The sequence below is a fragment of the Alosa alosa genome, chromosome 17 (genome assembly GCF_017589495.1).
Source record: "Alosa alosa isolate M-15738 ecotype Scorff River chromosome 17, AALO_Geno_1.1, whole genome shotgun sequence".
Lineage (NCBI taxonomy): Eukaryota > Metazoa > Chordata > Actinopteri > Clupeiformes > Clupeidae > Alosa > Alosa alosa.
In genome coordinates, this window is record NC_063205.1 from 19,067,995 (window position 1) to 19,084,788 (window position 16,794).

At 40.9% G+C, this 16,794-nt stretch overlaps 3 protein-coding genes across 5 annotated transcripts in view; 1 reads left to right on the top strand and 2 right to left on the bottom strand.

The window, feature by feature from the left end:
• Positions 1-1,130, bottom strand: part of frs2a (fibroblast growth factor receptor substrate 2a) — a 57,830-nt gene extending 56,700 nt beyond the window's left edge. For both annotated transcript variants that reach the window (XM_048268311.1, XM_048268308.1), the window contains exon 1: positions 708-1,130. The gene's annotated coding sequence lies outside the window, so the exon portion shown is untranslated. The remainder of the gene's footprint in view (positions 1-707) is intronic.
• A 1,483-nt stretch (positions 1,131-2,613) lies between these two features.
• yeats4 (YEATS domain containing 4) lies at positions 2,614-8,360 on the bottom strand. Of its 2 annotated transcripts, none has more exons than XM_048267255.1 (8): positions 8,297-8,360; positions 7,617-7,839; positions 7,207-7,326; positions 6,680-6,746; positions 6,426-6,520; positions 6,084-6,173; positions 4,075-4,162; positions 2,614-3,582 (listed from the first exon to the last, which is right to left on the bottom strand). In XM_048267255.1, exons 2-8 carry the CDS (start codon positions 7,665-7,667, stop codon positions 3,413-3,415), a joined length of 681 nt encoding a protein of 226 aa, XP_048123212.1. In that variant the 5' UTR covers positions 7,668-7,839; positions 8,297-8,360; the 3' UTR covers positions 2,614-3,412. The 2 variants fall into 2 exon arrangements, with proteins under 2 accessions (XP_048123212.1, XP_048123213.1); XM_048267256.1 differs by lacking the exon at positions 8,297-8,360 and having other exon boundaries at positions 7,617-7,655; positions 7,762-7,819.
• Positions 8,361-8,510: 150 nt separating this feature from the next.
• On the top strand, positions 8,511-16,299 carry mcm6 (minichromosome maintenance complex component 6). Its single transcript, XM_048268333.1, has 17 exons — positions 8,511-8,703; positions 9,262-9,408; positions 9,858-9,968; positions 10,141-10,390; positions 10,685-10,850; positions 11,022-11,167; positions 11,457-11,607; positions 11,883-12,024; positions 12,431-12,572; positions 12,845-12,952; positions 13,149-13,304; positions 13,399-13,527; positions 14,017-14,181; positions 14,549-14,684; positions 14,879-15,079; positions 15,285-15,424; positions 15,786-16,299. Exons 1-17 carry the CDS (start codon positions 8,606-8,608, stop codon positions 15,906-15,908), a joined length of 2,511 nt encoding a protein of 836 aa, XP_048124290.1. The 5' UTR covers positions 8,511-8,605; the 3' UTR covers positions 15,909-16,299.
• The last annotated feature ends 495 nt before the right edge of the window (positions 16,300-16,794 follow it).

Genomic DNA, 16,794 nt, shown 5'->3' on the forward strand with positions numbered 1-16,794 from the left:
TAACACTGCCTGGGATCTAACTCGCCGCTTACCCACATTCCTATTTTCCTAATCTACACCGAGATTGATCAGGCTACATCAACTCTGACCTCTAACCAATTAACACCCCAGTTTGCACTGCCGATATTATGTCCTAACGCAAGCGAGCTATTAAATGCAAAGGCTTACAATAATAATAAAAAAGTTGACAATAACAAATAATAAGGCCAAGTCCACATGAAACTGTAGTCCTACGATGCAATTTTAACATGGTGACAAGACATGGAAAGATTGAGGTCTTGGTTACTGTCCTATCTATAGCGTTAATTATTGGTAGCCTATGCTGACATCTGCTATACACAACAAAGTCGGTAAGCTTGATTAACAAATTTCTGTCTGGCGCGCTATCTGGTTAAGAATTTGCGAAGGATAAAAAAACCCCACATTTTTCATCAATCAGATCAGCCAACTCTGGTGCAGAAAAAATCTCGTAGTAATCGCTGCATAAACAAACAGCTGGCCAGCGCTTGCGATGCGTCGCTGGCCTTTATGTTAGCTATTAAAGACAGCTAGCGCATAACTAAACATCAAATACCAAACATTATTTTCTCCTTTTACGCTACCGTATGTATTTACATTACAACTGTTAGCGAACATATAGACAACCATCTAAGTTATTCTATCTCCCTATAAAGGCAACAAGAAGTTCAGAAAGAGACTTTACTTACGATGTGGTAAGTTAATTTATCCGTCGCAGGAGGATGGATGCAACTGAAAAGGAAAACTTCCTCGAACCCAAAGTTTTTGCAATCAGATGTAACTTAACACACGTTAGCAGACAAGCTAACATGGGTTATTGGATTTGTTTTGGACTAACAGCCCATATGAAACTCTCTCACTCTTGTCCCAGAGCGCCAAAAAACAAACACAAAACTTCAAATACGTCCCATTCTACGGGACTACGGGATTCTAAACAGCCGACAAAGCCATCTCACAGTCCTCGGTCCTCTCAGTGCTCTATTTGTAGCCGACCGACCGCAAATATCCGATAATATTACTGCGTTTGTAAATAGTAACCAAACATATTCAAGTTAATGTTGTAGTCCGTCCTGCCTTGTAAATCGCTCGATCGCACAGCAACTCCTACTTCATTGCATTGGGCCTCGTTCTGGAGCTAATCTCTACTACAACTACATCCGGGTCATGGTAACTTGGAAAAGTAGGTGTTCCCAAAAGTGACGCTTGGTTAAAGTTACAGTGCTCGTTTCCAAGAGGGTATTCCAAGTACGTGGTTTAGTGAGTTAACTAGAGCAAGTGGTAAACCTCTTACAACAAGACCCTATGGCATTGTTTTGTTAGGCGAATGAAGCCAAACAGCTCTTCTATTAGGAGGTTTACCACCTACTCTGAGTTAACTTACCCAGGTTTGTTATGCTACTAAACCATGCACTTGGAATACCCCTCTGTTCAATATTTCAGCTTAAGTGGTTCTCAAACTTTTCTGTCATTCCCATTGTCATTCCTCACTTTGGAGGTGGGGAATTCTCAAGCCCCACCTGAGCCCATCATCCCGGCAAAACTGTAACATTCAAATTTTCATTTTCATTTTGGTTCTGTTACATTTACCATCTCGGTCCGCTGGATCTGATGTTGTTTTAATTCATGTTGGTCTGTTTATGACTCCTTTTTTTCTGTGTGTCTAGCCTATTTTGTTTTGAATCTATGATCTTCCTTGTCAAAAAAGACAGGCATTATTAAAGATGGGCATAAACAAATCCGCCCCACTCTCCAGCCCACTGATTTGTCTGAGATTTTTATGGATCGGTCCGAGTCACTGTGCTTGTTTTCCGATTGCAGAGCCAGAGTGCTATTCCAAGAATATGGCTATAGTGACAACGTGAATTAGTTAAAGTTCCTGTAAACCAAAAAAATGAAGGCATGCTTTGACTTGAGTTTGTACATCACAGAAAATACTCAGAATGAATAAAAACATTAAAAAGTATGTTAAATTCATGTTGATTTTAATTATATTCTGCTCTTAAACTGTATGGGTAGGCCCGCTGACTACGCTGAAGCCACCTCATCCTGCCACCATTCTCTAAACCAGTTGATTCTAATTAGCACAACTGCACATCCAGATATGTCATTTTGACTAGTCAAAATGTAACTGTCTTTAGCCAAAATTGTTGATATTTGTTATGTTCATTCATTCCAGATAGTCAGATTTACATTAATTGTAGAGTGTGTGATAAACGAAAGACCCCTCTATGATTTTGTTTAGCAAGGAAAATCAGTCATGTGGATATTTTTACTTTACAAACCCCACTTTCATCTGTGTTATATGCTTTATATCTCAGTAATATTTGAAGAGTTCAGATACAAAACCCTCTTCAGTCTGACCACTTTTCTTCTAAATGAGCTTTTTTTTTTTTTTTTTTTTTATTAGGATCCTATAGGTTTTTGCCTTTAATAGATATTTCAGACCAGGAAGAGAGTATTTAGCAGGTTTTGAAGTGAAATTATTTGATTAGTGTATATGTGGAGAGCATTGACTCACCATTGTCTTTCCAGCCAAACATAATACGGTCAAACTCGCTCCCAAAGTGTTTTGTTTAAGAAAACAAATCAAATGTATTACTACAAAACATTGACTGTTTATGGTGAGGACATTTAAAGTACACAAGGTCAATCAATATTTCAACAACACAAGCAAATATAACACTATGTACAACCAAATGTTTGGGATTTTCCAAAATGTCCGAAGACGTACACAAAATTGTTACACGATCAAGTCACCGTCCCCCAGTTAAATTAACCTCTTTCACAGACTAACAAGCTAGTTTTGATGAAAAAATGAGTTTGCTACCTGAAAGAAAAAGAGAACAATTTCATTAAAAAATGACCCATGGACAACTTTAGTTTAAAAATAAACGTAAAACGATCACAACCCATAGTCTAACTTAGTAGAGAACACAAACACATTCCATTATCACTTGGCTGCATTTGTACTGAAGGCAGGCACAGTCAAGATGGGAGTGATTACATCTCACACTGAGAGAAAAACACAAAGGTTGCAGTTTGTATGGCCACTATACATTCAGGTCAAAGTCACACATGAGTGTAGCACTTTACGCTGGACTGTTTTACGTCACTAAATACAACTTTTAGGTATCTTGCACCCGATGCACACAGTAGGAATTCTGCATTGGCTTTAAATATGCAAAGAAAAAAAAACATGTCTTCAGCTAAAAGCAGTGATGCCGAAATATAAGATGACACCTTAAAACATTTTATTTATGCCAAAGGAACTAAATCTATGTTGTGTCACATACCCTCTCTGACTCTCTATAGTGAGGGTGCTATATCTGACTCTGATTCAGCAAGCCCCGTCAAACACTTCAAGTAAATGTAGAGAGGACAGCCTATGACCTCCTCAGTGGTCTTTGATCTGGTCCTCTTCCTCCAGTTTGCGAATCTCTCCCTTCAGGAAGTTGATGGTCTCTCTGCTGGCTTTCAGCCTTTCTTTTAATTCCGTGATCTCCTGGCTGGTTTTCTTCTTGGCCGCCTCGAGCTTCTCGCGAGTGCGCAGCTCCAACTCTGCGACTAAAATAGAGAGGCGGGATTGATATGTGATTTAAATAAACACTTACGGGCCTTCATTTGATGGACAAAGTGCTTATTAACGATCATCTGCAAAAATTGATGAGTCAAAACTTCCACATGTCTCACTGCAGCTATAGTTCATGCAACTTTGTTGATTGCAATGCAATTTCCTATTGCCAACCAACTAAGTTGCTAACAGGTTAGCAACTATGGTTTTGGAAAACACACTCCTGAAGAGTCATATAGTAAGGAGGGTAAAATACTTCAGACAGAGACTGATGTGAATTTTTTCTATCTTTTAGTTTCATGGATCACCCTTAAATGTTGTACTACGCTGATCAATAACATGGTAATTAATCTATATTTCTGACATGTGATAGACAAACACGAAAAAACAAACAAACAAACAAATAAACAAAATCAATAAAACAGGGTAGGAGGGAATGAAAATAGGCAAGGATAATATAAACACAATGAAAGAAAACAGCTTACACTCCGTCTCATGCTTGTAGGCTCCCAGAGTCAGCTGACGAGTAGTGTTCAGGAGCTGCTGCATCATGGCAGTGGGGTCCTGAAAGATCTGTGGGAGGAAGCGCAACAGTCGCCTTTAGAGGAACCAAACCCCAGGCTCTTACACTCATATCAACACCAGTGAATACTAGTCTCTAGGGGTGGGCGATGTAGATCACGTCACAATTTCTCATTTTCTGTGGAGTTGAAACTTAAAAGTAAAAAGAAAATTCAGACCGCCATCAACACCAATGATAAACTATTCAAATTAGGTAGGCTATGAATAAAATTTGAATTTTAACCACAATTATAACTCCAATTACTACTGACAATGAGATATGACACTATACTGTACATCAATGATGACACTATATGACACAGCTCTAATAGGCTTGATCTTAAGATCAGGGACATTCACAAACAGAGAACAATACTCTTGTGTATGGCCTGGCGGGCCATCCTATATCATTGAAATGTATAGTCTGGAATCGACCCATTTACCTCGCTTAATCCAAAGGGGCGGGCAGAGAATTGTCTTTCAAACTGCCTAGGCATGCAATAGGCCAGCGCTACGACCATATCCGTATCCGGTCGGCAAAAATAAATCCTTCTTCGAAAGGAATGACTTAAGTGCATTGTGTTGCTCAACTTTCAAAGAAAAGCACAAGTCCAACTCCTCCAAAGTTGACGCCAATGCCCATTCAAACAACCGCTCTTCGTTCGCCATAGCCACCTTCCTTGTTGTTCACCGTCGTAGGACTGTCATCATCCTGTTAAGCCCGCCTTAAGACTCTCTAACAAAATAGAGCGCTGTGATTGGATGACGTCCACGGCGTCAGCCAATAGAAATTCCTATGGTTTGATACTAGACGTACAGGCTGAGCAAATTAATTTGCCGCCGCTAGGGTGCGTCTAGATTTCTAGGCTACAATACTCTACAACCCTCTACACAGTGCTTAGCAATGGTCCCGTGAGTGCACTCCTAGCACTAGCACTTCCTAGCACTCACCAGCCGTTTTAAACTGACAAGTAACTGTTAAAAACAGCACTCACCGACGCACTTATTCTTACTGTACTCTAATGTTTTTTTAAACTGTCCTAAAATTGTGAGAATTGTTCTAAAACTTACTGTTTACCATGTTGTTAGTCGCTTTGGTTAAAAAAGTGTCAGCCAAATGTAATGTAATGTAATGTAATGTAAAGTACATTTAAATGTCATGGAATTGTTGTAAACAGTGCTCTTGATTCTTCTGCCAAGTATTGATTTATCCAAAGACAGTTTTTCTTTACTATTTCAATCCCGTAAAGACTCTTTCATTGCCAGGCAGCCTAATGTGACACTACCTACCTGTTTTCACATTTATCTGGTTTTGTGGTGTATTCCGTTCCAAGACACTATTACTTGAATTTTAAGGTGCTCTTAGCGATGCCACGCTAAGACATTTTATGTCACTTACTGCAAACATCACCTAACCAAACGCTAGCTGTCTGTGTCCTAAATACACAGTTAGAAAAACGTGATCTCTGTGGACAGCCCAGGCTCCAAAAATGGCAACAAAAACAACCTGGGCAAACCTAGCCCATAAAAACATAACAAACTGTTCCAGCAAATAACAGACGAGATGCGCATTTAGGAGAGTTTCAATTGCACGGTAGCAGCACAGGAGGGAGGGGGAGGAAGTAGCGAGCTAGCTCTCTGTTTTATTTGAAAGTCAACAGAAGTGACATTACCCAGCATCGCTTAGAGCGCCTTGAATAATGTATTAATATGCATTAAGTTTAATGTGCATATATCATAAAAGCAAATTCATGCATTTGTATATCGTATATCAGTATGCATTTGTATATGGTATATCAGTGAGTATGCATACATCATAAAGGCAAATTAATGCAGAGTATATATTATATCAGTGACCAAAACATAAGGCATTTCTTAAAAGTGTATGTGTACATTTGTCTACCTAACAATTTTAAGCATAACAGTTTCTCACCATTTCATCATAGAACTCAGACACTACAGTCTTCTTGGGCATGGCACTGGAGTCAGACTGAAAAAGCTTCAGCAGGTGATAAAGAGTGACCTGAAAAAAGAGTGACAGGTAACATATATAACTCGAATCAATCTGTATTTTACATGTAAACAATGCTAGATGGTAGTGGTCATCTTTGTCCACATTATTCTCCACAACATGCTAACAGTTGGCTGACATTGACAAAGGATCACATTGTTATGTTGAAGGGTAATGTTTTTACCAACAATTGTGAGCATTTGCGTTCACTGTTTTTGAAGACTGAATGTAAAGGCAAACATTGAACTGTAATGTTTCACTCACCGGTCTTTCATTTGGATCAATAAAAAATATTTTGATGATTATTTCAAATTCACCCCAGCCTGTCTCTGTAATTTCGTATGGTGGTTTTGTCACCACTGCAAAAATCAAGAAGAATATACATGTCAGAACCAACATCCAGGGCCAGCATCAGAATCTCCATGAAGTATATGATAAACAGTTAAAAAAAACATAAGACTGATTGAGGAAAGAGAAGAACCCATGTGTGGTTTAAGAAAAAGGATGACATGGCCTACCTCTAAGAGGGTTTCCATAGCTTTCGTGAAGTTTGAACTGTATCTTCTTGACATAAGCAGACATATCCTGTTGTTCAAATTTGCATGAAATTAACTTCAGTAGTGGCTATTAAAGATGTATTTGACATATAACATTATGATATTACTATTCTTTATGTAGCTTCCTTCTTTCTTTTTCCCCCAGAACAGTCAATTTTAATAAAACATTGGTTACAAAAAAAAACAAGATGCCTAGACTACAATAAACATTTAAAGCTTATGTAATAGCAGATATTTAACCCAAAGGAGGCATATCATTGAAGCTACAATTCAGAAGAGAACTTAGGGAGCAAATAGAACTACATCAATCAATACTATTACCAGAGGATGAGAGTGCAGGAGTAACTTACTAGTTTAGTACTACTAATATAGGGACAAACACATTCTTTTTTACTGTTCCTCTCAAAACTAAATTGTGCACAACTGGCAAATGTTTACAAGTCTGTACCAAAACGTTGCACAAAATTGATTAGCAGCATGACAACAACCTCATTTCTGTAGGGTTTGACATATACAGTCCATTGATGCGTATGTCCATCTTCTTCTCTTTTCTTCCCAAAGTACCGTGCAACATTGCCAAAAACAATGGGCTTGACTATAGTCACTCCCTGCAAAAGGAAATATTAATTGTTATAGTCTTAATAACAAGTTAGCTATTCAGTGGCTAACAATAGCTAAAATGCTACTATATTGTGTGGGTAACATTAACAGAAAACAAAAAGAATCCGAGTGCAAAATGACATGACTGACAGGTTTGCACTAGAGATATAATTTAGAATCATGTACATGTACTGTTCTGATTACAGCTTATATGAATATAAAGCCAGACTATAACGTTATTTGGTAAGGTACATAAGCACGGTAAGGTAGCAAACATGCTAACGTTACATGGCAATACCTTCACTCTCCCTCCGGAATCTGGTCCAAATTCAGCCATCTTCTTGAACATAGTACACAGAAGAAACTGTGTTGTTAATGGTATATGCAGCTATAAGTAAAACACTGCCATCAAAGCCAAAATATTTATTTTTCCACTTTCCCACCTCATTTGGACTACCCCATCGGCCCCACTACGTAACACTGCAGTGTATAGATGCAGAAACTTCTTCCGGGTTGCGTCTCTGAAGGAAAAACAAAATAAAACAAATAAAAGTCCTACTAGAAAGAACTACGCCAGAGAAGTTTTAGTGTTCTGATCTATGCTGATTACGCTCATCATTACCCCTATGTTTTCTGTAGGCCTACAACAGACTAGGGAAAAAAGGACACAATCTATCTACTCGAAATAATTTTGAGAAACTTTGCATCTCATAATCATGATTGATTGGTTATTGTGCAGCGAGTGTGTTGTCTTGTGCACACTGCATCTGCTGGAATAACTGTCATATGGCATATTATGCAATGCTGGGTGTCCGGTGATAATCCCCAATTGTTATTTGCCTAAACGAGGAGTTGCATGTTACACTCCTAAAGGATTTCCCACACTACTTGCCACTCTAACCTAACCTGCTGTTCCCATTCTGCAAAGTTTTCTGAATTTAGCCTGCCCATTTTTTTAGTAGATGTTCAAATGCTTACTGTTTGTGCTCCACGATAACTGAAAATGTGTTGCTAAATATTTTTAATCCATTATTTCATGCAAACGAGACACACGCATTTAATTGTTATAGGCGGTTGGATCTGTGGAAGTTGCAAAACACACCCATCTTATCTTCGACATCCAATCATGCGCCAGATATTTATTACGCTACATGGCTGGTGGCGCGAAAATGGTCACATGGTAGGTTTTCGCGCGAAACTTTCTCATTGTGGCAGCAGGGTAAGAGAGAACGTGCTTGAAGTTGTTGTGTAGTACATCAAAAGAAGTAACTCAGGAATTAAAGCATCATGGATCTCGTCGAACCTGCGCTGGAAAATCCGGGACAGACGGTGAAGGATGAGTTGGCAGAGAAATGTCAAAAATTGTTCCAGGCATTCTTGGAAGAGTAAGTTGCAAGCCCTTGTTCTCTGGTTAGCGAAGTTAACGTTAATAGTTAGCAGTTTAACTTTAGAACAAATGTCATTGTTCTGTCGATGCAGTGTCCTGTAACACTTAATATCTAACTGCAAACCTAAACTTTTGTCATTTCACTGTAATAATTGCACGGCTTAAACGTAGCTGTTAACAATTAGCACTGCTAACGTTAACGTATCATTACGGCCGATGTCTGCCTTTGTCTTCGTAAGACCCCGGTAGATTTGATCAAAGGCCCCCATAACCAAATGTTAAATATGGCGATTAATGTTATGTATCGTTAGGTCATCGTGTGCACAATTCCATCTAGTCGAAAATCCCAGTGTAATTGACAGGCAGATGAAATGTTTTACGTGAATGTATTTTCTACTCGTCCCATGTATCGTCTGGTTAACTTCGGCCTCCGTCGCTAACGTGGCAAGTTGAAGCGTAGGGCCACATTGGCGTTTGAACGATTGCAATTTTGTGTGATAAAGTGTGTTTTAAATCTAGGTGAAATGATTAACAAATGATTGCATTGTGTACAAAGATTTCAGAATAGTGACGGCGAACTGAAATATCTGCGCGACGCAGAGGAGTTGATTCGGCCGGAGAGAAACACCTTGCTCGTCAGCTTCACAGACTTGGAGGGCTTCAACCAGGAACTTGCCACTACCATACAGGAGGAGTTTTACAGGTAAGTTAACATTGGTACCAGTTGTGTGTTGAACGTACTTTTCGGCCAGTGTTGTAGTCTAGTTTGCTGTAGTGGGTATACTGGGATGCAGTAGTTACCTGTAGTAGGTATACTGTGATCAATCCCAAATGTTAATACATATCCTTGCCTATTTCAAGTAGGTATACTTGGATGGTGATGCTTTTTGTCTGGGTGTATTGAGTAGTCTTGCGTGTTATGTAGGCTACACCAACTGTTCGGTCTGTAGCCATGGAGTCAGCATGGAGGGGTTGATGTTTGTTTGTGTTTTATCTGTTTTTCTCTTTGGATTTAGAAACCTGGCAGGATTTATGTTTTTTTGGTTCTTTATAAATTGATAGATTTTGCATAGTGTTATGGCAATGGGAAATGATGAGACAAGCTCGGTACCTAATTACTAAAGAGTCTTAATCAGAGTTTATCCCCAACAGAGTTTATCCTCACCTGTGCCGTGCTGTAAGGAACTTTGCGAGGGATCATGGCAACGTTCCAGCATCTAAAGAATTTTATGTGTCCATCCAAGATCTGCCAACCAGACACAAGTAAGAAATGCAAATCATTGTAGACCTCACAAAAACTTGCACATGTGCCATTCCATTGTTCAAAACTCAACTAAACAATATTTGTTTTTATCACATTGATAATGATACCATCATGCTTATCTTTTCCACTGTTTCACAATTCATTTACCTGTTTAACCTTCCAACTGTTCAGGATCCGTGAGCTGACCGCTCTGCGCATTGGGACACTGGTCCGAATCAGTGGCCAGGTAGTCCGCACCCACCCGGTCCATCCGGAGCTGGTGAGTGGGACGTTCCTCTGCCTGGACTGCCAGGGCGTGGTAAAGGATGTGGAGCAGCAGTTCAAGTACACGCAGCCCAGCATCTGCCGCAATCCCGTCTGCAACAACCGCAAGCGCTTCCTCCTCGACACCAACAAATCCAAGTTCATAGACTTCCAGAAGGTAAAGGGCCCCAGGGATTTGATCTGTGGACACGTCCCTTGCTACCTAAATATTATGTTGGGTTGAAAACCTATCTTAAGTTTACATCAGTCAGTTGCAGCTTTCTGCTGTATACTGATGTTTCCTTCATGTACCTCAAATGTTTAAGTGTCAGTTAAGTTTCCTTGAGTTAGTAGCATCATTGTGGCTGTTTTCTATCACTACACCTTCCTCTAATCCCCTAATGTCAAAAACAAGTATAATGCAAACTTGTTGAGGAGATAGACCCTGACCAGACTCTGTTGTGGAATTCAGGTGCGTATCCAGGAGACCCAGGCGGAGCTGCCGCGCGGGTCCATCCCCCGCAGCATGGAGATCATCCTGCGGGCTGAGGCTGTGGAGTCCGCCCAGGCCGGCGACAAATGCGACTTCACTGGGTCACTCATCGTTGTCCCTGACGTCTCCCAGCTGGCCACCCCAGGTAGGGATTTGACCAACACAAACACGGGGGGGGCCAAGCCTGTGTGGAATTTCAGTACTCTGACACCTTGGTTAATGATTCCCCGTATGTTGTGTTTGGTGCTTTACTTTTATTTATCTTTGTGATTGATATTGATGTGTAATGTTTTGCGTGTCCCCTCTGTGTGTGCAGGTGTGCGCAGTGAGACGAGCACTCGCACGGCGGGGGCCCAAGGCTATGAGAACGAGGGCCTGCGTGGGCTCAAGGCGCTGGGTGTGCGGGAACTCTCCTACAAGCTGGCTTTCCTGGCCTGCCATGTAGCCCCCACCAACCCTAGGGTAGGTTGACACACTAAGCCTCCATTCTGCATTTTGTATTCCACTACTTAATTTCTGTGATTCTCAGCTACTCCATTTTAATTAGTGACATGTAAGCATTATTACCATTAGAATACATGTACAAGTAGGGAGCAAGAAGGGATATTTAATTTGACATACTAGATATTCGTTTCAACAATCATTGCTTCTTACTTAAAGGTGGTAATTTTGGTTCATCTTAATAGCCATTTCTTTTGACCCGAATGAGTCCCATGTGAGCTTGAGTCGTCTTCTGCCCTGACTGTTATAGTTTGGTGGTAAGGAGATCCGTGACGAGGAGCAGACTGCGGAAAGCATCAAGAACCAGATGTCTGTGAAGGAGTGGGAGAAGGTGTTTGAGATGAGCCAGGACAAAAACCTTTATCACAACCTCTGCACCAGTCTCTTCCCTACCATCCATGGTCAGTCAAATCTCTGGTCTTATTTGTTCACTTGTTTGTCCCATGTGGTGATGTCCATAGAGTTTGACTTGCATTTTAGTTCCTTTAGCACTTTATATTATAAAATATATAGATGCAAAGGTCTCACCTCCACAGTCCTTTAATTACTTAAATGTAGTTTTAGGAATGTTCAGTGCTGTTGTAATATACTTAATTTCATGCTTTGACATCAGAATTGATGCCATTCAAATAGCATTCAATTATTTTGAAAAGTGTAATGCATTCATTGTGTGTAGGTAATGATGAGGTAAAGCGTGGCATCTTGCTCATGCTTTTTGGTGGAGTCCCCAAGACAACAATGGAGGGCACATCCCTGAGAGGAGATGTCAATGTGTGCATTGTTGGAGACCCCAGTACATCCAAGAGCCAGTTCCTGAAGTGAGTAACTCCTGAGCCACAGTTTGTCGCAGTCTTTTTATTTACATGGTAGTCATGGCTGAGGAGAGGCCAAAGTCCCTTTTGCTATGGCATCTCAACCTTACAATTTTCTGGCATGAATGAACATTGTGGGAAATTGCATTGGCAACACTACACTTTCGCCGGTTATCATTGTATGTACTGTACATCAGAGAAACTAAACCGGTCACCCCTCCACCTCCTTTTCCTTTTTGCATTTCTCCCTGTCTATCACCATTCCCCTCCACCTGCTTTCCCCTGTCTATCGCCATTCCCCTCCACCTGCTTTCCCCTGTCTATCGCCATTCCCCTCCACCTTCACATTCACCTCCTTTCCCCTGTCTATCGCTATTCACCTCCACCCTATCTATGGCCTTTTGTCTTCCAGGCACGTGGAGGAGTTCAGCCCCAGGGCTGTGTACACCAGTGGAAAAGCCTCCAGTGCTGCTGGTCTGACTGCAGCCGTGGTGCGAGACGAGGAGTCCCACGAGTTTGTGATCGAGGCCGGAGCCCTCATGTTAGCCGACAACGTGAGCTACGACTCATATCTCTCTCTAAAGCACGAGTGCGGTGCGTTCGTCTTTCGGTAGCCATTTACAGCACTGGCTTAAAACGATGCATGCTGGGATTCACAGCATGTGAAGTACAGCGTGCATTTCTTTAAGTCAATACATTAAGCGGCTACCTGAAGATGAAGGCACCGTTTGTTTGGGTCTAAGTGCACAGTCCATCCCCGTAGATAATGCTTGGCGAAATGAAGTTCAAGTGAATATTGGTTGAAATTGTGTGTCCATGCTTGCAGGGGGTGTGCTGCATTGATGAGTTTGATAAAATGGAGACGAGGGACCAGGTGGCGATCCATGAGGCCATGGAGCAGCAGACCATCTCAATCACCAAAGCTGGGGTCAAGGTAAGGCCACATCTTAATCTCTCAGCGCTACAGTATGTAGAAAATTGTTTATACGTTTTTATTTTCAACAGTTCTAGTGTTAATCTTGCTCTTTGACAAACTGGGTTTTGTGCTTGGTTTTACTAGCTCAAACACTGCCCTCTTGTGGTAAGAAGTGAGTTAGAAGTAACAAGTTTCTGTCTTGCCATGTGCCCAGGCCACGCTGAATGCCCGCACCTCCATCCTGGCTGCGGCCAACCCTGTCAGTGGACGCTACGACCGCTCCAAATCCTTGAAGCAGAATGTCAACCTCAGCGCTCCCATCATGTCCCGCTTTGACCTGTTTTTCATCTTAGTAGATGAATGTAATGAGGTGAGGACGCATTAATGTGTGTGTGTGTGTGTGTGTGTGTGTGAGGAAGTCAGTCAGTGTGTCTTACCTCATCTGTTCTCGCCCATTTCTTCAGGTGACTGATTACGCCATTGCCAGACGTATAGTCGACCTCCACTCCAGAATTGAGCAGTCTATTGACCGTCTGTACACCCTTGATGAGATCCGCAGATATCTGCTCTTTGCCAGGCAGTTCAAACCAAAGGTGATTTTAACAGAAAGCTGCCACTTGGCTGTCCTCATTTTCCATGGGGCCATTACTACTTTTTTTTCCATCTGGTTGATCATAATATAAACACAAGGTGGAAAATGTAAGCGTCCATTGACTTTAGACATTTTTCATTTTAGTTTTTCGCACTTCAATGATTTTAAAATGAGAACTATCATTTGTTGTCTGTGATGTTCTGCAGTATTCACTCTGTCAAGTCAACTTTATTTATATAGCGCATTTCATACAGAGGTCATTCCGTGTGCTTTACATAAACACAAGCAAATGGGTAATAGTATATAAGTGCATAAGACCAATAGTTTAAAAGTGATTAAGAAGTAATAATTAAAACGCATAAAAAGGGCAATAGTTTAAAAGTGTTAAATAATAATTAAAACACATAAGTAACATAGAATGATTATACTATTCAAGCATCCAGTGAAGAGTGATCACCCAAACTAACATGTGACGTGTCCACCTGAACAGATTTCCCAAGAGTCTCAGGACTTCATCGTGGAGCAGTACAAACGGCTGCGGCAGCGAGATGGATCGGGCGGCGTCACCAAGTCGGCGTGGCGCATCACCGTGCGGCAGCTGGAGAGCATGATCCGTCTGTCGGAGGCCATGGCACGCATGCACTGCTGTGACGAGGTGAGCCCTCTAGCCTCCACTGGGTCACGGTTGCTATGGTGCCAGTAGGCTTCTGGGAACGGTCATTGAGTAGCATAATGAGGCTCTGTCGGCCTGATGTAATTAGTGCTGCTAGGACCCAGAATGCAGTAGGCTATTACCAGTATGTAAAGTGAGCTGTAGGTCATAGTTTCCTGTCTGAATCTTAACTCGAATAAACGTGCCTTTTATTTGTCATTAATCAACTGTGCATGTGTTGACACATTATGTTGGCATTAATGTAGGAGACCAATCCACTCCTGTTGTCATACTTCTCTGTGGAATGCTGTTCTGCTGACATGGTTTCATTTACTGAGGTTGCTCTCTCTCTCTCGCACTCTCTCTATAGGTTCAGCCAAAGCATGTAAAGGAGGCGTTCAGGCTGTTAAACAAGTCCATCATCAGGGTGGAGACTCCTGATGTCAACCTGGATCAGGACGATGAGGTGGAAGCCATGGAGGAGGAAGATGGCGACCAGATGAATGGTAGTCCTGTTTTTGACCCTCTCTGTGCAACATGTAATTGATTGCAGTTGGAATTTCATTTGTATTGACTATGGGTGATGGGAGGATGAAATTACATGGAATGAATCAATAGTTTTCTGCTTTTAAAATCATTTTAAAAATTATCAATTTCCCCTTCTCTTAACTCAACTTGCATTACAACTCGTTCTCTACAGGAGATGTACCTAATGGAGGTATTAACGGCCATGTTAATGGACAAGTGAATGGGCAGGTCAATGGACACGTTAATGGAATAAATGGCCATGCCGATGATGCAGAGAAACAGTCTGCAGCCAAACCTGCCATGCGACTCTCCTTTGCAGAGTATCGCCGCATCTCTAACTTGTTGGTGTTGCACCTACGGCATGCAGAGGAAGGTGAGTGTATTTACAGATTACCTATATGAAGTGTGTCTGTCTACCCACCCTGAAATTAGAGAAGAGATTGTAGGTGAGCTAGTGTATGAACAAATAGTGTTAAGGTCCAAATATGCATCATACACTCTGTAAAGATGGCCTATAGACACACTCCAGAACTTTCTCCATTGTGAAAACTTAACATATTCCCCTTTTGTGTTTGCAGAAGAAGATGAGGCTGCACTGAAAAAGAGTACAGTGGTCAACTGGTACCTAAAGGAGATAGAGTCTGAGATCGACTCCGAGGAGGAGCTTATCAACAAGAAGGCCCTCATAGAGAAGGTCCTCCACCGACTGGTGCACTATGTGAGTATCACCACCTCCAGCCAATGGAACCAGTAGTAACGTCTCGGTTTTTCAAAGCACTGTAATGCAAAAAAAGCAAACAGACAAAAGAACACAACTGACATATATTGGAACCTCCATTTTGACAATGGCCTAAACTAAACCTCTACTTTAAGCTAAATGTTATTTGAGGATCTACTCGCTAGTCAGAAACAACGCAAGTCTTGATCACTTTGAGAGGCGGGATCAAACACCTGTACACCTTAGTGACTCGTTCAGTTTGTTTATTATATTTTACCTGATATTATATTTTTGATATTATATTTTACTTGATATGTTTTTTTTTTTTTACCTGACACTGCGTTCTATCTCCCATTGACAGGACTACATCCTGATTGAGCTGTCGCAGTCGGGCCTGAAGGGCTCAACCGAGAGCAGTGGCACAGAGACTCCTGAGGATGAAGTGGTGCTGGTCGTCAACCCCAACTACACGCTGGAGGACTAGAGATGTGCTTTCTGGGAACATTTTAAAAGTGAATCCAGTGGTCATTCCATGAAGTCAATCAAGTCTTGAATGTGACCCATGCAAAATCGCCATCATGGCTTGAGTTTTATTGAATATTGTTTTAAAAATGTACAAATTACATGTTTCAAGTGTGTTTGAAATAAGGTTTTACTTTTTTCATCTTCATTTGAGGATGGCTTTCTTAAAAGGATACTCTCTAAAATAGCAAGCCGATTGTTTGTAAATACTTTGCTTTGATTTCTACAAAGCATTTGGATCTGGTTTAGGATGTTTTGGACTCTTTCTAGCCTTTTAATGCTTTCTTATGTTATGTTCATGTAGCTCCTGTAAGATTCTTTTAAAATAAATATGCATCATCTTTATTTGTTAACCTTTTGAAGTTGAATTACTAGAGGTACTTCCTGTTGATAACTGTTGTATACAAGCTGGTGTATACCAGTGACTGGAAGCACTCAAAAATGAGTGCTTAACTGGGGTCGGCTTCAAGAAAGGACCACTGTAATTTGGCCTCAATTTCCATACCATGCTTAGAGCCAGTGCATATTTGAGTAGATGTACTTGAAAACATTGATTTGCCAATTACAACAAAATTAGTAAAAATCAAGATCTATTTATAATTAAGTTACCATTAACCATTGCATGTTCTAAGTCATGAAAACCCCCATAAGCCACACTAACTTACTTTCGGTGATGTGCTTGCATTGAACGTGCATGCAGCAATTTACCACTTATTTTAGATTTTTTTTACAGGCATTCTACAAATTTAGTTTTGGTGGTACTGTTCATGTGAAAGAATAGATGTTTCCCTAAGCTGCATTTGTGGATCTTGACCGATCACCTTGAAAAATGAAATAACTGGATTTAC